This window comes from Anabrus simplex, chromosome 3 (assembly GCF_040414725.1).
Source record: "Anabrus simplex isolate iqAnaSimp1 chromosome 3, ASM4041472v1, whole genome shotgun sequence".
In the NCBI taxonomy this organism is placed as follows: Eukaryota; Metazoa; Arthropoda; class Insecta; order Orthoptera; family Tettigoniidae; genus Anabrus; species Anabrus simplex.
The window spans coordinates 280,768,814-280,790,724 of NC_090267.1; the positions used below are offsets into that span (position 1 = coordinate 280,768,814).

The 21,911-nt window shown below is 38.3% G+C and overlaps 1 protein-coding gene across 3 annotated transcripts in view; it reads right to left on the reverse strand.

Moving 5' to 3' along the window:
* The window catches only part of LOC136866258 (bromodomain-containing protein 2), a 709,923-nt gene that overhangs the window by 568,603 nt on the left and 119,409 nt on the right, over positions 1-21,911 (reverse strand). For all 3 annotated transcript variants that reach the window (XM_067143061.2, XM_067143058.2, XM_067143060.2), the window contains exon 3: positions 21,241-21,289. In XM_067143061.2, the coding sequence (XP_066999162.2) occupies positions 21,241-21,289 (49 nt within the window). The remainder of the gene's footprint in view (positions 1-21,240; positions 21,290-21,911) is intronic.

The following is a 21,911-nucleotide window of genomic DNA, read 5'->3' on the forward strand; positions in this document are numbered from 1 at the left end:
GAGCACATACGGGGCAAACGACGACAGTGATAATGAGTGCATTTAGAGATCGCTTTCGCAAACCCCCACCTTGTAAAGCTATTCTGCTTGATTGGGAGAAATGTGAGTTTGCTTCAGGCAGTGTCAAAGACAGGCCGCGTAGTGGACATAAGAAGACGTGGGAAGAAATGCGTGCCACCGTCACTCAATCAATTGAGCAGTCTCCATTGAAATCCATTCGCAAAAGAGCAGCTAAACTTCTGCGGTCAACAATACATGACCACATTAAAAGAGATTTGAAAATGAAAGGATTTAGCCTGATGTATGTGAATGAATTATCTGACAATGACATGGAGCAATGATTTTCAGCCTGCTGTGCTTTGTTGGAACAATTCCCAACTGCAGTGTCTCGCTCAAGAGTGTTATTTTCTGATGAATGTGCGATATATCGCAGTTCACATAGGAGGAATGTGGTTTTCTGGTCGGAAAGGAACCTCCACCCCCTCATGTTATGGTATGGGCCGGGATATCATCACGTCACTTGTGCGGACTGTATTTTTTTAATGGGTATGTGAATTGAAAATCTTATTTGGTTATGTTACAATCTTCGTTAACAGCTCAGCTTCGAAACAAGGGAATCATGGGTCATGTGTGGTTACAGCAGGATGGGGCTCCGGCACATTTTGCTATTCAGGTGCGCGAGTTCCTTGATGAAATTTCAAGGCCGCTGGATTGGCTGTGGCTCACCAACATCTCCAGGTCCGTTGAAATGGCCACCATGAAGCCCGGACCTTACCATGCCAGACAACTCATTATGGGGAATAATCAAGTCCCATGTGGCTCAATGTCGGTACACAACTAATAAAGAATTGCGCCGAAGTGTGGAGGAAGTTTTTCGTTCCGTAACTCCTGAGATGCTCCGCAAGATGTCAATGAGGACTTGGAGACAGATAGAACTCTATGTAAGGCACGATGGTACACATACAGATTCCCTGGATTCATAGTTTTTATATGCAAGTACTCCACTATAATATGAAACGTATGAAACTAGGGGCACGGGGACTTCTCAGACACCCTGTAGAGTATGTCCCAATATAAACACTATACCTAAAACGATGTTACCTCTATTTTGCAGATATGGACAGGTATGGACATGATGATAAATTCCATGATCCCAAAATATACATTTACCCCTTGACGACAGACAGACTGAAGACGGAACTGCACAGCAGTCTAGGTTAATACACATCAAAAGACTTCAGAATACAAATAGATGCAGTGCATTACAGAAGTTTCCTGGAAAAGTTTGTGTACCTAGACTGTACATAGTAGCCTGATGAGTCTCGGCAATTACAGTGAGTCTGAATTTCAGCAGTGGGAAGACATGAAGGCGAGACCAAACACGCCCAGTAGTTCTATACAGTCTCTTGCTTTGAGTGCACAGCTATGGCAACGAAAAATAAAATTAACAATTCGGGACAGGGCTGAAGTTATAGAGTGCGTGAAAACAAACAAGAATTGATTATTATCACCATGTTGGCCCATATTGACTTATACTCAAATCTCTATAGAACACCTTTCCGCCTTGTCGATACTTTACATATTTTATTATATTGAACTACTGTACATGTTTCGAGAGCCAGCTACTCTAGTCTTCAGTGGTGCTAAACATTAATTAATCTTTGGACTTGGTGCATTGGTACGAATATTATATATAAATCTTGAAATTGTTACAATATTTTTCTGTTTCATCTTTCACTTACTATGTCATTTGTTACAGACTTTAAACTAGAATTTTAAAATTATAAATATAAAATCTATTAAAAAATCACTATATGTAAATTTTACGTCCTTATTTAAATTTGAAAATAATAAAATGTTTCTTTGTGTCTAATATTTTAAGAGAGTGACTAACTTTATCGGTGTTACTTATTATTTTATGAGTTGGCTATTTATTATTTTATGATTTTAAGATAGTGCTTTATAGATGTTATTTATTATTTTATGAATTGAAACTATTTATTTTAAAGGGTTCTACTAAATGGCAAAGTAAATATTAAATTTAGACACAAAGATAAATGTAAATAAGGATGTAAAATTAACATACAGTGATTAATTTAATAGATTTTATTATTTATTATTTTAAAATTCTAGTTTAAAGTCTGTAACAAATGACATAGTAAGTGAAAGATGAAACACAGAAATATTGTAACAATTTCAAGATTTATATATAATATTTGTACCAATGCACAAAGTCCAAAGATTAATTAATGTTTGGCACTGCTGAAGAAGAGAGTAGTTGGCCCTCAAAACATGTACGGCAGTTAAATATAGTAAAATATGTAAAGTACTGACAAGGTGGAAAAGTGTTCTATAGAGATTTGAAAACAAACAAGCTCAGTGCGCACGTGCTTGCGGATAAAATCAGTGTGGAAAAGACAGAAATAAATCCAAGTCCTAACAAAGGCATAGTAAATTGAAACAGTGGCACAAGAACAGCGATGACAATATAAAAAAACTAATTTCCTAAAACTGAAGCTCTTGCTCTGTTTCAGTGGTCTTCAGTTGCAAGTGAAAAAATCCCCATCTCTGGTCGAAATATAAAAGAAATGGCTAAGGAAATAGAAAGAACTACGATTCATTACAAATTCCTTTCGGGAGTCTTGGCCAATTCTTGGAACTGGAGCTGTTATTGACTACATTGGAAGAGCTTTAAACGGATAGAGTTTGGAAATGAATATGCGAGCTAGAAATAGGTCAATGTTAGATTCACCCTTTCCTGGAAATTATATATGAACATTCTCTGACTGCTACATTCAAACGTAAGTATTTCTAGATTGTTTAGTAAATACACCTGGGGAGAGAGAGAGAGAAATAAAAAGGAACTTATCAAAATTATATATTGTTTCAAATATTCCAGGTGGTTATCGACAACCCTGAATTGCAGTCACCACACATATGACTGCAAAACTTTGGACATGATCTCAGTAAGTAGACTGCATTATGTTTCGTAGATTTAACGCTAAGAATTTTTAACTTGATGGCATCTGAAACCTCTGTTGAACTTCAATTTAATTAATGCCTGGGAAGTGAGCAGCTTAGGATTAAATTGCCAGCTTGCAGAGTTAAAAGGAGTCTGTAAGGAAATACACGAAGAAAAACTCTGAAGTTAATCAATATGCTGTTAGATACAATGAAAATAAATGACTGATCCCATGGAAAACAAAATCTTCACAGAACAGACAAAGCTGGTGCGGATCAATGAAATTCACTGTGCTTATGATGCTCTTATGTTCTGCTGTGGAGAAGATGGATTACTCCAGAAAAATCCCCCAGCTTGATCCTAATTCTAAAGCCTGTCATAAGGAAATGGTTTCTGCATCAGATATTTACTCCTACAAAATCTGGAAAGGAGAGGATCAAGAAAACTGCACTTTACTCTATTGCAGTCTTCTTCACCAGTACAGTAGAACCTCGATTATACGTGGTCCCGCGAGCATCCTAATTAAATCACGTTGTAAAAATCCTGCATTAGGATATTTTGGAAGTGATAAACAGTGTAAACATGCGTTGAGAAGTAGCAAGCCGTATCATTTTACTTTTCTGCCTGAGAATTTGGAAATTGTGTCATGGGTTGATTGTGAATTATGCAATGTTTTAGAATTAAAAGTGTGCACGCAACTCATGAGCGACGCTGATTTTACCAACGGATTAATGGACAATTTTGTTTGACAATTGAGTTGCATAATTTATCGCATATGGTTGGAACTTTGTTGATAGTCACATAATTTTTCATCGGAGCTAGCTTTATTTTTTACCAATTCATTTTTGTCCTGACGGGACTTGAACGGACGGGTCAAGTTGGCCGAATATATTGAGTGATTTAAATGGTTGTGATGTTTTAGCCAGGGTGAAATATAGGGAAGTGTAGGTGCAATTTGTTAAAGGAAAGCATTGACATTTTCGCTACGTGAATTCAGGAAGGCATAAGGAAGAAAGGTCAGTGTTTATCTCGTTGTTAGCGGAATTTTGAGCGTAAAGTGACAATTGATCATAGCGTGTAGTGCCAACTTTATACTCTACATAACTTAAAAATTACATGGCCAGTGAATCATTACAATTATTACAAGTAATGAAAATCATTTTATTTTCCGTATTGAAAGAATCTCAATAATAATATAAGAGAATTTATTGGACTCCAACCTATTCAATACGTTACAGGATGTTAACATTTTTAGTTAAACATCGTTAAAATGGAGACATGTTTCGCCCTCATGTGGGGCATCATCAGTCATATCAAAGCACCTCAAAATTAAACCAGACGTCTGGTTGGAAATTATGAACATAATATGTAAGAAAGAATACATTAAAAACACGTACAAAGTCCTATCCAAAACGAAATAACAATAGACTAGTTACACATAGTAAAATACGTTAGTGGTTTCTTAATATTAAAATGAGGCCATCATATACACAGTATAAAAATGGAAGTAATCAAAGTCCATATGATATTGAGTTCGATGGTAGTTCTACGTAGTATATACAAAAGTTGGCCAAATAAAATCAACTCAAAGGAAAAACATTCCAACACTCAAATCTAAAGACGTCCAAAATAAAGTCAACACCATCTGGCTTAGAAATGAAATTAAACTAATGTATAGAAAAAAATCCCTATTAAACCTGCAGCTTTACCGGTAACATTTGATTACTGCTCAATCATTATCACCTCTCGAATGGAGCTCATACCAAAGACACATTGCACGTAAATTGCGGAACATATTAGACAAAAAACAAAAAACCTTAGACCACAAGTTGACATGTCTATTAGAAAAGAAACCTAAATCCATAAACCAAAACAAAAATAGAGAAACTTTCACCTCCTCATGGAAAAACACTCCAACCACCATCAATTTATCTAACACCACATTTTCGGATAATGAAATCAATTTCTTTGACCAAGGCCTAAAATATAATTGGCCTAGTCCAAATAAAGCCGAGGACATAATCACCACAATAGCCGAAGTTGAATCCAATATAAATAAACAAATTCCCTTCGACAGACAAAATGACGTGAAATATGAGATAAAAAAGAAATTACCCACCCTTGTAAAAGAAGTTTCCGACATCAATAATTTCACCGTTCTCAAACAAATCCACGAATTAAAAAAAAAAAGGTAGACACCAATAATGTTATAGTAACGAAAGCCGACAAAGGCAATGCCGTAGTCCTAATGAATAAACACGACTACGTCCAAAAAACGGAGGATTTCTTTTCCGATAATTCTTACTCAATAATTTCAAAAGATCCTATCTTAAAAACTCAGCGTAATTTAAAAACAATCCTAAAAAATTCACCTTTTTTATTTAATGAACACGAACATCAAAAACTCATCAACATGAATCCCAAATTACCCACCGTCAGATCACTGCCAAAAATACATAAAAATGACGTTCCCATTCGACCCATCATAAATAGCCGAAATAGCCCAACGTACAAAACTTCTCAGTTCCTCCAAAGATTCCTTAGGAAACACTTCACATTTCACAATAAACACCCTATTAAAAACTCAATAGAATTATGCGAAACTTTAAATAAATTTAATTTGCAGCCTAACCACATAATGTGCTCATTTGACATTACTAATATGTTCTCGAACATTCCCGCTAAAAAAACTGTCGAAATCATACGAACTAATCTTTCTAAACACAGCACTTTAAGTCAGTCAGAAATAGAAGAATGCTTACAATTACTAACTTTCGTCCTTCATAACAATTATTTTACGTTCAATAATAAGATATACAAACAAGGTCTAGCCATGGGTGACCCCATTTCGGGAATACTCGCCGAAATTTATATGGACAACCTCGAAAATAGTAAAATAACAAACAGCATTAATGGTTTGTGTCTTTGGCTACGCTATGTCGATGACACACTAGCATTAATAGACAAAAGCTGCAACAATAGTGAAGACATATTAACTTACTTAAACAGCCTTGATAATTGCATCAAGTTTACTAAAGAAGATGAGGACAATAATTCCATCAATTTTTTAGACATTACAATCACCAGGACCTTAAACAATTTCTATTTCCAGATTCACAGAAAACCTTCATTTACTCCCACAACCATAAAACAAAATTCTCTTCACCCACAATCGCACAAACAAGCCTCATTTTACAGTTTAGTGTACAGAGCGTTAAAAATTCCCATGTCGTCCGTCAATTTAAAAAAAAGAAATAAGTACCATAAAAGAAATAGCTGTTTTCAATGGATACAATCCCTCAATCATACAGAAAATAATCAATAAAGTGAAATTGAAATTGGCCACAAACCTCACCCCAATAAAAATTAATAAGCCTAAATATGCATCATTCACCTACATTAACCCCATTATACATCAAATCGCTACCCCCTTAAAAAAACATGATATTAAGGTAGCCTATAAGACCCATAATTCTAATCAAAAGCTATTTTTCAACCACAATAAGATAAACTCGGACAACAATAAATTTTCGGGCTCTGGCATTTATAGACTGAAATGTGCTGAATGTAACAGTTCATATATCGGTCAAACTGGTAGAAGCTTTGCAATTAGATATGCAGAACATTTCAATGCCCAAAAGCACAATAAACACTCAGCCATGAGCATCCATATGAAAGACACCGGACATAGCTTTACCACAACTGAACAGGATCTCCAAATTTTAAAAAGACTAGGTAAAGGCAGGCTCATGACAGAGTTCGAAAATTTATACATTTTTTTGGACCAAAAATAGAATAAGAATAAAAATTTAAATGATCCAATAGACAACCGAAGCCCTCTTTACGAACAATTAATATTTTCGCTCAATAGTTTAAATCTGAAAGACAAAAGACTTGTTAACGTCCTCAAAACAAGCTCTCCAGACACCCCCACTGTCGCTCAACTCATCACGCCCCTATTCTCCCTCCAATACACTCAACTCCTCCCCAAGCGCCAATCACATACCCACAGCCCCGCCTTCTCAAATCCACTCCCCTCCTCTAAGACTTCACACGTACAACACGAGGAGTAGGACATTAGCGACAGCCAGTGCTCCACAAACCTCCTAACAATTAGGTAACAGCTCAACAGCTTTCAAGGTAAAATTTTTAACTTTCACATTTTTCATTTCTCAATGATTTCCCCTTTTCTTCTCTTTTTCCGTCATTTCACTAAACTAATTAAGACAAATCCTCCATTTTCAGATTTCCCTCACATGTAGGACAGCTCAAACATCGATTGCACTGAACAACATTTTCGACCGTTGCCCATTCAACCAACAACTGACTTTCCCACATTTCAACAACAAAATATAAGCAAACCTTTAGTCAACTAGGAAGAACCTAATGATGTTTTTAACTATCTTCATTTGAAGCCGGTGTTGTTTTAACTCTGTCTTAGCACAGCCTCAGTTTATAATCAATAAAAGCTGTTCACTTGCACTGTGCACTCCATTCAAATAGAATGTGACCAACGGAGTTGACTACCTCATGAATCCCAGGGCGAATTATTTTGGTTGGAGCCAAATTACAAATAGACAAATTGGAATGTTTTACCTCATCAATTTTAATTATAAATAAGTGTACAGTAATTATAAATTGTGTTTTATTTGGCCAACTTTTGTATATACTACGTAGAACTACCATCGAACTCAATATCATATGGACTTTGATTACTTCCATTTTTATACTGTGTATATGATGGCCTCATTTTAATATTAAGAAACCACTAACGTATTTTACTATGTGTAACTAGTCTATTGTTATTTCGTTTTGGATAGGACTTTGTACGTGTTTTTAATGTATTCTTTCTTACATATTATGTTCATAATTTCCAACCAGACGTCTGGTTTAATTCTGAGGTGCTTTGATATGACTGATGATGCCCCACATGAGGGCGAAACATGTCTCCATTTTAACGATGTTTAACTAAAAATGTTAACATCCTGTAATGTATTAAATAGGTTGGAGTCCAATAAATTCTCTTATATTATTATTGAATCATTACAAGGTGGTGACTTTCATCATGTCAGAGAAGTGTACAGCCTCAGCAGAAACAGATCGGTGCAACATCTGCAAAAAGCAAGTCCCCGATGGAGACGAAGCTGTCGAATGCGAGATTTGTAACAGATGGCAGCAGTTCGGCTGCACGGAAATGACTAAAGGGGAAATTGATATAATAAAAAGAAGATACTGCATGCTAACTTGGCTATGCAGTAAATGCAAATCAAAAATAAAGGCAATCAATATGGAAGAGGAACTGCTAGATAAACTATCCACACGGATCCAAACTATAATAGAGTCCGTGAAGAATAGCTTAGAGCAACAAGTAAGGGAAGAAATGCACAATGCGTTGCAGAAGGAATTAAAAACTCGCAGATCTTCAGTAATTAAGTGTAAGGCTCCGGGTCCTCCCGAAATACAAGGGCAAGGATCATCCTCGAATATCGGACTACCGAACCCGCATTCAGCAATGATTATGGATACTATAAACCCACGTCAATGAGGAAAAATAGGATGTAAAGCATGTGTGGGAAATGATGGACCCGCAATAGAGCCACAGCACAAAAAAGAGGAAATGAGCTCCAAAGCTTCGGAAAAAGAGAGGGAAGAAAAGAAGGAAACTAGGAAACTAGCACATAAAGGGAAGGGAAAGCAAAGAAGACGGGGATCCCCACGAAACTACATACAAGAGAAACCACCGTATTGAAAACGACCATGAAAGGGACATAATTGATCTGGAGGAAAACAACAAACCGGAGGAAAATACTAGAAACGTTTATGAAAAAATAAAGAAAAGAAAAGCAGACCAACAAAGAGACCCAAATTGCAGGAACTTAGAAGATACCAGAGGAATAACAACACAAGAAACCCTTGAACACAAAGAACACCCACGGAAGGAACCAGTTCGAGGTACGAGAGAAGTAGTTACGAAACTTAAAGTGGCAGAGAGAAATGCCTGGTTTTACATAGGAGGACTAGATCCAGACACCACCGAGGCCGATATTGTAGATAACCGAAGAGAAAATGAAGTGACGGTTAGAACTTACTGTGATATAGTTAGTGAGAAACCCGGTTCAAGAGCATTCAAAATAGGGATTCCAATGATTAATCTTGAGAGAGTCCATGAAAGTTCCTTCTGGCCTTCTAGCGTGTTCTGCTGGTCCTTTTGGCAACCCTGGAAATTTAGAGGCTTGCAGAAATACTATTAACATCATGAACTGGAATGTTGAATGATTAAGAGGTGCCCTGAATCTACTGACGAAGAACATAATAGTAAAGTACGATATCTGCATATTGCAAGTATGAAGAATGAGATTCCACCTAATCAATACTTTATTACAAAATGTTTGAAGTTATCTACATTGAAACAGTACCGGTTTCGACCTGTAAAAAGGTCATCATCAGCTGTTGGTGAACCTGCTTAATAGCGATAGTACGTAAAACATTACTAAAACTAATTTAACAAGAATGCCTTATTCTAATATTACTTAAGGTATATACAGAAACCTTCATCATAGAACATAATAGCATCACTATACTAGGATTTTACAGCTATGAGGTAACAGCAAAAATGCCCGGAGGAAGAGGAAGACCATCAGGAGGAGTATCAGTATTGGTTAAACCCCATCTCACCCCCTGTAAACAGCTAACGGGAGAAGATGATATGCTTGTCGTACGAAATAAGATTGGTGTAATTTTGGCAGCATATTTCAAACCCGAAATCTCCGCAATGGATATTGTTGACAGTCTTGGCATAGCGTTGAACAAGATAAAAAAAGATGAGAGAATTATATTAGCAGGTGATTTAAACTGTGCTATAGATAAGCAAACAGTAAAAACCAGAGAAGTTCTGGAGTTGCTGCAATCACAAGGTCTAAAGGTCAATTAACACATCTCTGGGGACGTGACGGCGCTCTCCGTGTCCGTATCCGTCCTTTCAAAAATGAATATTTCACATCTGTTCTCACACTTCCATTCCGTAGAGTTCTGTGTTGGCAATCAAGTGTTCCATGATGAGTTTTTTAGTGATGATAAACTGTTAATGACAGCTATAATCTTAGATGAAAAGGAAAAAGAGAGGAAGAAACAGTGGGTTCATCCTATATGGAAATGCAGGGATGAAAGAGAGTTTTCTACTCTATATAAGTGCTTGAAGGACGACGGAAGTAAAATTTCGCGGATACACTACAATTGCTTTTAATTACTTGAAAAATTATAAAAATGAAATTGTTGATTAATTTTTAATACCCCTGGCCTTGTAGGTTGGGGGCAGAAAGTGCCTTGCCGCGCCAAAGTCGGTGCCTATGTACAGACAGACTGATTTTCTTAATCTTAAAAGCAAAAAATGTTAGTTACCTACTTTCAGCTTCCATTTTCTCGCCAATTTCGTCCTATACACACTTCTTCAAACCACTATCCATATATTTCGAATCAGCTAAATTATATAGAAAAGAGTGAGCTTTCACTAATTCAATCGGCAGTTTGTCCTTCATTTTGGGAGGTAAAGAACAGTTCAAACGTACACAGATAACCTCAGCAATCGAAGAAAGCAGAGAAGCAGGAAGGCGGGAAGAGAGAAATCACATTCGTGAGAACAAGAAAATATCGTTGGCGAGCGAATACGTATTGACGGCACGGATCACGGAGAAGCACTGAAGGTCACTGCGAATGACGTCAACGGAAGTGTTGGAACTCATCCCTTCGTTTACATGGCGACGATATTTTATTTTTACGAAAGATGCCAACGCGTCACGGAAAGCGCTGTCACGTCATGAAAATGTGTGAATCGACCTTAAGGCTGCTTAACCGGCAATCCAATTGGATGCATGTCCGCCTCAACGGAGGGAGTACAATAGATCTCATCCTTACTAAGGGATTCAAGATAGTTGGCCCGACTAAACCAGTTTGCACAGAAGAAGCCGTCGTGAGAAAACACATTCCAGTCAGCGGAAAGATCATCTCAAGCATAAGCGAGACTAAAGAAGAAAAGAAAGCAATCACACTTGGCAAGAAAATTGACATTGAGAAAATAAAGGCAGAGGCTACTCAAAAACGATATATCGAGAACTTGATAGAGAAGGAAAATTTAGATGAAGCAGCTCCCTCTCTAGAAAGACTCTTTAAGGCAGCGGAATTACCGCGATCTGAAAGGAAAGGAAAACCCTGGTTTGACAAAGAGTGTTACTTACAAAGAAAACAAATGATAAGAGTCATTCCACAAACCTAAGAATATAAAAACTACAAAAGTACTCTAGGAATATAGAACCAAAAGAACAGTGTACAAAAAGCTCTTGAAAAAGAAAATAAGTTACAACATGGAAAGAGAAAAATAGAAAATTATAGAGGAAGCTATGAGTGATCCATATAAAGCACTACGCCCCAAAGAAAGAAGATTCCAGCCGAACATACTGATGGAAACTTGGAAGGAGTATCTGCGCAAGGTCATCTGCTCGAAGGAAACCAGGCTTCAGTTCAAACAGCCACAGGCCTATATGATCCCCAGCCTTTGACAACAGAAGAAGTAAGTTGGGCCATCAGTAAAGCTAAGCAAAACAGGGCCCCAGGTACAGATGATATTAGGAATGAGCATATTCAAAAGACAGCCACAGAAACTAAATCTATATGGACTGCTCTGCTTAGTAAGTGTGTAGAACTAGGCAGAATACAAACACAATGTAAGAAATCCACAACAAAGCCTTTATACAAAGGTAAAGGAGACCCAGACGACCCTAATTCCTACAGAAGAGTAGCCTTAAGAGTCGACAGGCCTAAAATAACTAACAAGAGTCCTGACCAAGCGAATAGAGGGAATGATAGATCCATTGCTACCCGAGGACCAGTTAGGGTTTTGAAACGGAAGGTCCACTATCAAGGCTATGGAAAATCTGCTAGACACATCAAATCTACGTTGGAAACACCAGGAGGAAATCTCTACGTGATATTTGTAGACTACTCAAAGGCTTTCAATTTAGTGAACAGGGAGATCCTAGTCAAGAAGCTGGAGAAATCGACCGGAAGATTTAATGTGACAACGCTTATATCAAATATATTAGCGGAAAATTATGTACAAATGGATGATGGGATAGACGTATCAGAGTGGATACTACAGAAAGTAGGGGTCCTCCAAGGAGATCCACTGAGCGCAATCTTGTTTAACGCCTTCACATGCGATGTAGCGGTAAAGATAAAAGAAAGTACCAATGCGAAAATGTATATCTACGCGGATGACATGGCGATTGCTTCAGAGAACGTCAATGAACTGCAACGAGCTATGGACGTACTCGTGGAATGGGCAGAAAAAAATAAAATCTGGATAAATGAGGACAAAACAGAACTTATGATTTTCAGGAAGGGTGGTAAATTCGCGGAGGCTGACAAAATAATGTGTAGAGGATCGCGTCTAAGAAGAGTAAACGATTTCAAACATCTAGGACTAACTCTGCAAACAAGTGGGCACTGCTTCCGAATACACACCAGATCTAGGATGATTGCTGCGATCAGAGAAATGAATGACATAGGGAATATTACCCTTATTGCAGTCGAGACAGCTATGCCGCTATTTAGGGCAAAGGTAATACCAGTGCTGACATATGGTCTTGAACTCATAGGAGAGTACCTTACTTAAAAACCACTGGAAGATCTGGAGAAAATCAAGGCTTGCTACCTCAAAAGGGTCCTGGGAGTATGAAAGACAACCCGATCATTTTTGGTATATGAGCTAACGAGGGAAACGTACCTGATACTGGACCTTCGGAATGAGCTGATACTGCCAGTTAATGCGGCATATGAGAAGCTTCTACAAGATCTGAAAGCCAAGAAAATGGAAATACACAACCAAGGCCATGATGGACAGAAGGTGGATGGGTACAAATTACCAGCTGCGCCACATCGCTACAAGAATGGCGGTCCATGGTTTCCATTTCAAGTTTTGCTCAGAGAAGAAATTCCACGACCCAAGGGTTCAGTGTGTGTGTGCAAGCTTTGTGGTCAAATCTGCGGGCGATATCATATACAAGAATGCTCCAAGAGAACGTGCTCAATTAAAGAACTTGTGAAAGACTGATAGTGATCTCCACCTGAACTAAGCAGGTGTGGATGTATATATGTCATTGTATTCTTGTTTTATGGGTTATGGCAATTGGCTGCATTAAAACATTATTATTATTAAAAATCCTGCAGTATCCGTTCCTCGAAAAAAATATTTCCCGGATCAACCGTCCAGAAATTTCAGTCCCATCAATGCTAAATCCTCGATCACACGTTTTTCAAGAAATTGTATCTCAAAAAGGACGGCTACGGCATACATACGGATCTTGATGTTAACGTCCCGGCATTGCGATCATTGTTTTATAGAGGAAGTGCTGTGTTGGAAAAGCGATCGACGGTGAACTTGCATAAGGGACCATCTTAACATCGCATTCGGGTGGTATTGTTTGGAGAATCCTCGGAAATCATAACGCAGAGAGTGGCCACAATAATTGGCAGGAGACAGAACACATTTCGACAGCTCTACTTGAAAACGGAACGAGTTTAGTCAAATGTTCGTACTTGCAAAACGTCTACATTATGTCCAGGGTTAGATGTTTTTACTTCTTTCGATTGTATCGCCAAACATGTTTTCGGCACTTCCCTCAGGGCATTGTATAATCACTGGTCTTTCAGGCAGGGATCAAAACTGCTCCTTCTTAACACAAATTTAGTATTTTAATATCATCGTATGCGATCTTTATCGAGACCAGAACAGATGTTGCACCTTACAAACATAATGCCATGGGAGGTTTTGGGATTGCTTGTTACTGTTTTGATCCTAATAAGACTGGGGATTTCTTTCTCTTTTTTTCTTTTTTGCGAGTCATTTTATTTAAGTGTGTTACATTCAAAAAGTTTGCAGCATTGCACACCCTTACAGACTTGTACAGCGAGCGTGCTTTCCAGCTGAGCTCAAGGTCACAAATAACCGTAATTTCTGATGTTTTGATGATATTTTTTCTCTTTCCAATTTGATTGCGATTAGTGACGAGCAGAATTGGATATAATGCATTCCAGAACTTTCGAGAATCGATACTTACATTCAAAACAAATATTCGAGTTCATCACAACCTTTAAAAGTTGACGTAGGCCTAATTTACAAGATTTCCATCAACTGACTATGAACTGTATACTGAGTCAGCGAATTAAAAAGGAAGATTCAAAAACGGAATTTCACCATCATGTTGGGTGCTTTTGTATCTAACGTGCTTTATTTTATTAGATTAGAGAATTAAAAACTACTTGTCGTCGAACTTTTTTGGCTTGGCGTAATTAGAACTGTCGAAGAGTTTGGCTGATCAAAGTTGCTGAACTGAAAGAAGTTTTCACGGGAAACCAGCAAAGTTTCCCCTGTAAAACTGAATGTAAAGTACAGAGATTTCTAACTCACGTACCGGTAATTAATGTTTGAAGCCGGTCCCGGTCTAACTTGACTGCCTCTCACCTGGAGGGCCCGGCATTTTTACCTGCATGTGAGGGTGTTTCCAGGTTCACTCATTCTACGATTACCTTTAATTGAGGAACTATCAAATTGTAAGATGACGACCTCGGTCTAGAGAGCCAGGAGTAATGGCCGAGAGGATTCATCACACCGACCATGTGTCACCTCGTAATCTGCAGGCTTTCGGGATGAGCAGCAGTCACTTGGTAGGCGGAAGGTCAATTGGGAATGTAGTTTGGTTTGGTTTAGGCGTATTTGTAAGATTATAATAATATGTAATTAATTTTTTGTGACATTTAGCCAAACTGTTGTTGGTTCATCATTCGTACCAGGATTTTCCCTTTTCCCGCGTTGTACATTTTTCCCCCACGGTCCCTCCAAAAACGGAGAATCAAGGTTCCACTGTATTTAACGAAAACTCTTTTTTTTTTTTTTTTTTTTTTTTTTTTGCTAAGGGCTTTACGTCGCACCGACACAGATAGGTCTTATGGCGACGATGGGATAGGAAAGGCCTAGGAGTTGGAAGGAAGCGGCCGTGGCTTTAATTAAGGTACAGCCCCAGCATTTGCCTGGTGTGAAAATGGGAAACCACGGAAAACCATGTTCAGGGCTGCCGATAGTGGGATTCGAACCTACTATCTCCCGGATGCAAGCTCACAGCCGCGCGCCTCTACGCGCACGGCCAACTCGCCCGGTACGAAAACTCTTCAACTGGATGGTGACTTCAACAAAAACTCTGGACAACATTTGAATGGCAGTAGGCAAGGGAGTCAGCATTTATAACTATGCAACACAACTGAGACTGACTGTATGTAGGCAAGGGACACTGCCATTATAATGAGAACTCCCCAACTCGAATGTGATCGGAATGAGGAATGGGGAGGGCTGTCTTTATAATGAAAACTCCCCATATCAATTGTGACTGGCAGTAGGCAAGGGAACCTGACATTTTACGTTAAACTCCCAAACTCAACTGTGACGGATAGTAGGAAATGAGGTCCACCATTGTAAAGAAAACTCCCCAGTTCAGACTTTCCACCACTAATCTCTATCACCTGATTTTCAAATATCCACGTACATGAGAAATGGTTACCTCCCTGTGGTGTTTATAAGGTAATGCTAAGAGCAATCTTACTCTCAACATATACTGTTAAGACTGGCAACGACACCCACTGGCACTCGAACAGTTCAGCATATGTTTGATCTCGCGGCCCCTTGCTTGCTCAGCAGGGGGTGATTTATGACAGTAGTGGGCTTTAAACAGAAGTTCTCATTCCCCAGCAGAAATCCTCACGGCTCTGTTCCCTATACAAATGTTATTATAAAAGGTCTCTTTCTTCAGCTCAGAATGTTAATTAATAGGAAAAGGCATAACCTGAATGGTAATTTGAATGAAATATCTGGAAGAATGAACATCCTTTTTGAAGAGATCACCGATACATTTTCCATTAAAACCACAACAAGTACGCACAGTCACCATATTCCCACTTCGTTTTTATACTCCCTTCACACTCCTCACTCCTTCCCTGCATGCTTGCTTCTCCAAACAGCTGTATCCATTTCAACACAAGGCCGCAAACAGCCTCACCTGGCTAATGTAAGACCAGCAGGGAAGGAAGTACTCGGACAGATAGAATTTTTCCTAGAATCGTGAAAACCTTTTTGAATCTATTAAATTTTTCTATTCCTTCTTTTACATACTTCTTCCATTTTAACAACGTTAACCTCGGGTATTACAGATGTGCTTGGTGTAACCTGCCATATGTATTTTTTCAGCAGATTATTGTTACACGGTAGGAGAATCAGAAAAGTTAGTAATATCACTAATATCATTCATCTGTGATATAAAAAGTAAAATAGTTTTAATTAATTTTTAATGTTAGAGAAATATTCAACTATTTTTACATTAACTGCAAGGTCATTTACCTGGTTGAAATTTGAGTGTTTTGTTCATATTAAAACAGATAAAAAGAAAGGAATATTTACGAATTACACATCATGCTAGTGACATTGTGAAAGATTTTACATTAACGTCACAGTCAGTTACGTCATTTACCTCACTAGAACTGCAGAGATTTGTCTCAGAGATAATTTTCGAAAAGTAAGGGTCTGCGATACTTTCCCGTTTTGAGAAGTATGTTATGTTTTCTGGCTTATGAACTATCCCCTGCAGCATTAGAAGTCCAATTAGAGTTTTATCTTAATTGGATTTTTATCCACCCAATCCTTCGCTCGTGACCGTGGTTTCAAGTTCGGATGGGCTTCCAAAAACTGTTTAGCATACACATTGGTCTGTTCGGCAATAAATTGAAACATATCATCACCTATGAACCGTTCAAAATATTCCAACACATTGGATTCATCGTCGAAGTCCACATTTACACCACTAGCACCAGAAAATACGAATTTCTGACGTGAAACATTACGCTGCGGGAAAGGTTGAAACATGTCTAGCACTTCGCCCTCATCCGATTCGTCATGTTGTTCACTTTGTTCTTCATTCTCACTTTTTGAACCACTTTCACTATCAGACTCACCTTCATTTGTATCAAACCACTCATCTTTGGATTTCTAAGATAAATCGTCACAATCATTCTCTAAGTGTTGAATTATCTTGTCTTCTTCGAGTGTTTCGAACTTACGCTTTGAACTAGATGCTGCGATATTTGGCCTACTGCGGAGAGGTAGCACCACGCAGTTGTAAAATAAAAACAAATAAACATCAAGAAGCGTGACATGTGACATTTGCTGTCATCGAGCGGAAAAAACATCAATTAAGATGACAATACACGATGCGGCAAATTAGCTCTTCATACAAAGGAGATTTTCGCGGTAAAAGATGAGTACGTATATATTCGTCATGCCCATTACCCTGTAACATTCAGCGAACGAATATATACGTCATGCCCAGTTAAGAGGTTAATGAAACCATGTCTGGCATTTCGGCTTTTAAACATCTTGAGAGAAGTTCCCTTCAGGAAGAGTCCAATTCACTCTAACAACAGAAGCACACCATCAACATAGAATATTGTTCAACAGAAAAAGATAATCAATGACATTTCAGCATTCCCCATTAAATCTTTAATTAACTATTCAACATAAGTTCTAGAGTTAAATTACGACATGAAATTAACATCTTACTGTGCTAGACACACTATCAACACGGAATATTGCTCAACAGATGAAGATGGTTTATTGACATTTCAACAGCCACATTTAGTTGGTCTCTAATAAACTGTTCAACATAGGTGCTCAAGTAGAACTACGACATAAATAAGCCTTTCTGGGCTACTTAATTTTTTTTTTTTTTTTAAATGCTTATTCAATAATTTTAAATACACATGCCAAGGTCCAACATTATGAAAATTGGCATAGTGTTGGAATGCATTTCTTTATTATTTTGTATATAATCATTTGCATGTTCCAGACCCATTTTCATCATTTTGTAACAGTACCTTTAAACTTTCATTTCATATTCAACATTGGTTCTAGGTCATCAATATAGTTAATTCTCCCTTGTACCTAAATCAAGCTACTCATTATAATGATGGCTTTTTTAAGTGAAGTTTTTTAATGTATTCAGTTTTGTAGTAGATATTGGATCAATTTTAAACCAAGTACCTGATATGGTTTGAGGTAATGATACGGCTGATGATGCCCCATAGGAAAGGGTGAAACATGTCCCAACTCTCATTTTAATGAGGATTTAACTCTAACATTTGAGCTGTATTGAATAGTTGGAAGAGTAATAAATTTATTATATTTGCTATACTGCTATGGTTGCCGCAAATATCCCATGGTACAAACTCCAGGCACCTAAATATCACGCATTTCTAGAGAAGTGTTGCGGGAAGCAGATAGCTGATGATTCTAGGCTTCGAAAAAACTACCTGCATTTGTGTTACAAGGAAGCACTGGCATACATGTGATGTCATATACGCAGCAACTATATATGGACTGCTGTTGATTAAAGTACAGATGTGAAAGGGTGCTATGTTTCCAGCCTTATTATTGGTATGCTGGTTGGAGAAGAATCCCCTACACCTATTCTGATCTCCTCGAAAGTGTTGGAAGTGACAAATCATAGAGTGGCTCTGTTTGAGAATGATAGACTTAAAGCGTTGTGGCCTGCAGGCGTTCAAGACGATAAAGTTCTTGTTCTTTATTCAGATGCTACAGCATACGTGCTGAAGGCAAAGACTGCTTGACGTGTGTTCCATCAACATATGATCCATTTCACCATGTTGGTGAAGAAGTGCGAAGTAAATATCTACTAATGAACAGCATTATTTCAAACACCCTTCAAAGTATTCATTAAAGCCCCCCAACGTGTGTTGCACTACAGAGAACAAATGCCAAATGCGACATTGCCCCCCTCAACCTGTCCCGACTATGTACATGGATCCACGCTGCCTGCTTTCATAGTGAACATTTTGAAGATCTGAAGTCTGTGATAGGTTAGTTTCTAGGTAAATCAGCAGTTCTTGTGAGAGACGCCAAAAGGGTCCTTCAGTGACTGGGCCGATGAACTAGATGTTGGGCCCCTTTAAAAAACAATCGTCACAGCCTTCAGTGACTTTCCTGTACAGTGCCAATTAGCTTATTTACAAAGCAATTTTGTTCTGTTGCTAGGGGCTTTACGTCACACCGACACACATAGGTCTTATGGCGACGATGGGATAGGAAAGGCCTAGGAGTTGGAAGGAAGCGGCCGTGGCCTTAATTAAGGTACAGCCCCAGCATTTGCCTGGTGTGAAAATGGGAAACCACGGAAAATCATTTTCAGGGCTGCCGATTGTGGGATTCGAACCTACTATCTCCCGGATGCAAGCTCACAGCCGCGCGCCTCTACACGCACGGCCAACTCGCCCGGTAAGCAATTTTGGATTCATTCCTGACAGTATCTTAAAATTAGAAACTCGTGGCATGCCTTTGAAGAAATCACTGGGCACTGTGGAAGAAATGAAATCCAAGCCAAGTGCTGTTGAAGGAACTGTTGGAACAGAAGTAATGAAGTAATCCGAGTCAGTTACGGAGAGAAACCTTGGCTTGACAACATTCACAGCAGTGTGCAAGATCCTCAAGAACGAAAAAGACCATCCTCGAGACGTTCTCTCTCCTGAAAAATGTCTTCTACTTAAATTTGCCCCAGCAAAATCCTATGACGTGGAGAGATTATTTTCTGCATACAAAAACATTCTCTCTGACCGGCGGCATTCCATAACAATGGAAAACTTTGAAATATTTATGACAATTCATTGCAATTCGGAGTGAAGGAAGTAGATTGAGTTCTGGAAAGAAATATTTAGTAGAGAGATAATTTACATAGTGACTATGAGAATTATAATTGTAAAACGTCAATTAAATTTTTGCATTATTTCATACATAATAATGGAATTTATTTAAGTTTGCTATAATATGGACGTTTAATTAATTATTGTACCACACTTTATTTTGCAAAAATATAATCAATAAAATAAGAAATTTTCAGGTAATATGCTTAATGTATCATTTATAGTGGACCCTCGATTCTCCGTTTTTAGGGGAGACAAAAAAAAACACACGGGAAAATGGAAAATCCAGGAATGAATATAAACCATCAACAATTTCAAAAATTGCTTTCACAGCCGCAGATCTTAAAATCACAGCAATAGAACCCGCTTTTGGGTGGTTAGGCCGTGTGCATTATGCAGAGTTTCGTCCAGACGTGCCATTTGGACTCATCAGCTGGAATGGCACGCCCCTCCAGGACTCTGCTTAGCAGTAGCAGACCAAACATTGTATCTCCAATGGGGGAGCATTTTTTGAACGGAGAAATGATTTCTCCTTTAGCAGGTTAGCAAACTTGATTTGCTAACACAGCGAGGCCACGCAGTTTGGTCTGCTACTGCTAAGCAGAGTCCTGGAGGGGCGTGCCATTCCAGCTGATGAGTCCAAATGGCACGTCTGGACGAAACTCTGCATAATGCACACGGCCTAACCACCCAAAAGCGGGTTCTATTGCTGTGATTTTAAGATCTGCGGCTGTGAAAGCAGTTTTTGACATTGTATCTCCAATGGGGGAGCATTTTTTGAACGGAGAAATGATTTCTCCTTTAGCAGGTTAGCAAACTTGATTTGCTAACACAGCGAGGCCACGCAGTTTGGTCTGCTACTGCTAAGCAGAGTCCTGGAGGGGCGTGCCATTCCAGCTGATGAGTCCAAATGGCACGTCTGGACGAAACTCTGCATAATGCACACGGCCTAACCACCCAAAAGCGGGTTCTATTGCTGTGATTTTAACATCAACAATTTGACTGAACACGAAAAAATACTGAACCAAACTATAGCTCTGAAGGTCCTTCACCTAACAAGAGACCACTTCTAAACCCGAAGGCCTGCAGATTACGAGGTGATGCATTGTCGGTGTGACGAATCCTCTCGGCCATTATTCCTGGCTATCTACAGCAGGTAACCATCTCACCATTAGATACCTGTACAATTAAAGGTAATCACGTACGCTGTTATGTTATTTATGAACAGAAGGTTTGAAGTACCGTAGTTGCAGATAGCTAGCAAGTAGTAGGCTACCTGCCAAGTGTCTGAATAAATGGGCACTGCATGATCAACTGCCATTTGAGTTCAACTTTTTTAAATAAGTTATTTGATTAAGATATGTCACTATTCTTAGAAAATAGTTCTTGAGAGAGAACACGTTTCTTGGTTAAGAAAAGTTTAGAAAGGATCTTTAAATATTCTGATACATTTCAAAATAACATACGCTTACCGAGTTGTTCTGGGATGTTGACTCAACCTGCTGCATTTCTCGTTCACACCTGTAAGCACCAATGAATCAATAGAAAATTTCATAAATCTAAAACTAGAATCTGCACTGAAATATGGCTAAAAATAAAAAAATGAAATAGAATTTCATATAATGATCAAATACAGCTAGCACGACGACATCAATGCTGGGTTATGATGGACAAGAGACCCAGACTTCAAAGTACAGAATAAAAAGGAATGCCACCGAGATGCATAACTGAAGGGACTTCGCTAATACGTTTCACAATGTGCAAATACTCATATACAGTGATTGCAAGTACGCAGATTTTATTAACCCTCAAATTGGCCGTCATTTATGCTGTAATGGCAGGAATATTTTATCAGCAATGCACATTACCAACTATAAATTCTGCCATAACCATTCACAAGTCACATATCCACAAAAAAACAACCAATTTTAATTAAGGAAATTAGAAGGAATAAGAAGATGAAACTACTAAAACATTTTTTATCTTCCAAAAAAGTTAAGACCAAAATACTATTGACTTTATTTGGATTAAAAACATTCAAGCTCTTTAGGCCTTTTCAATAATGAAATTACCAGTGTTCGCCCCAGTGTAGAAGTGTTATCCTTTTAAATTATTTGTTTTTGCAAAACATTCAAGGTATGCA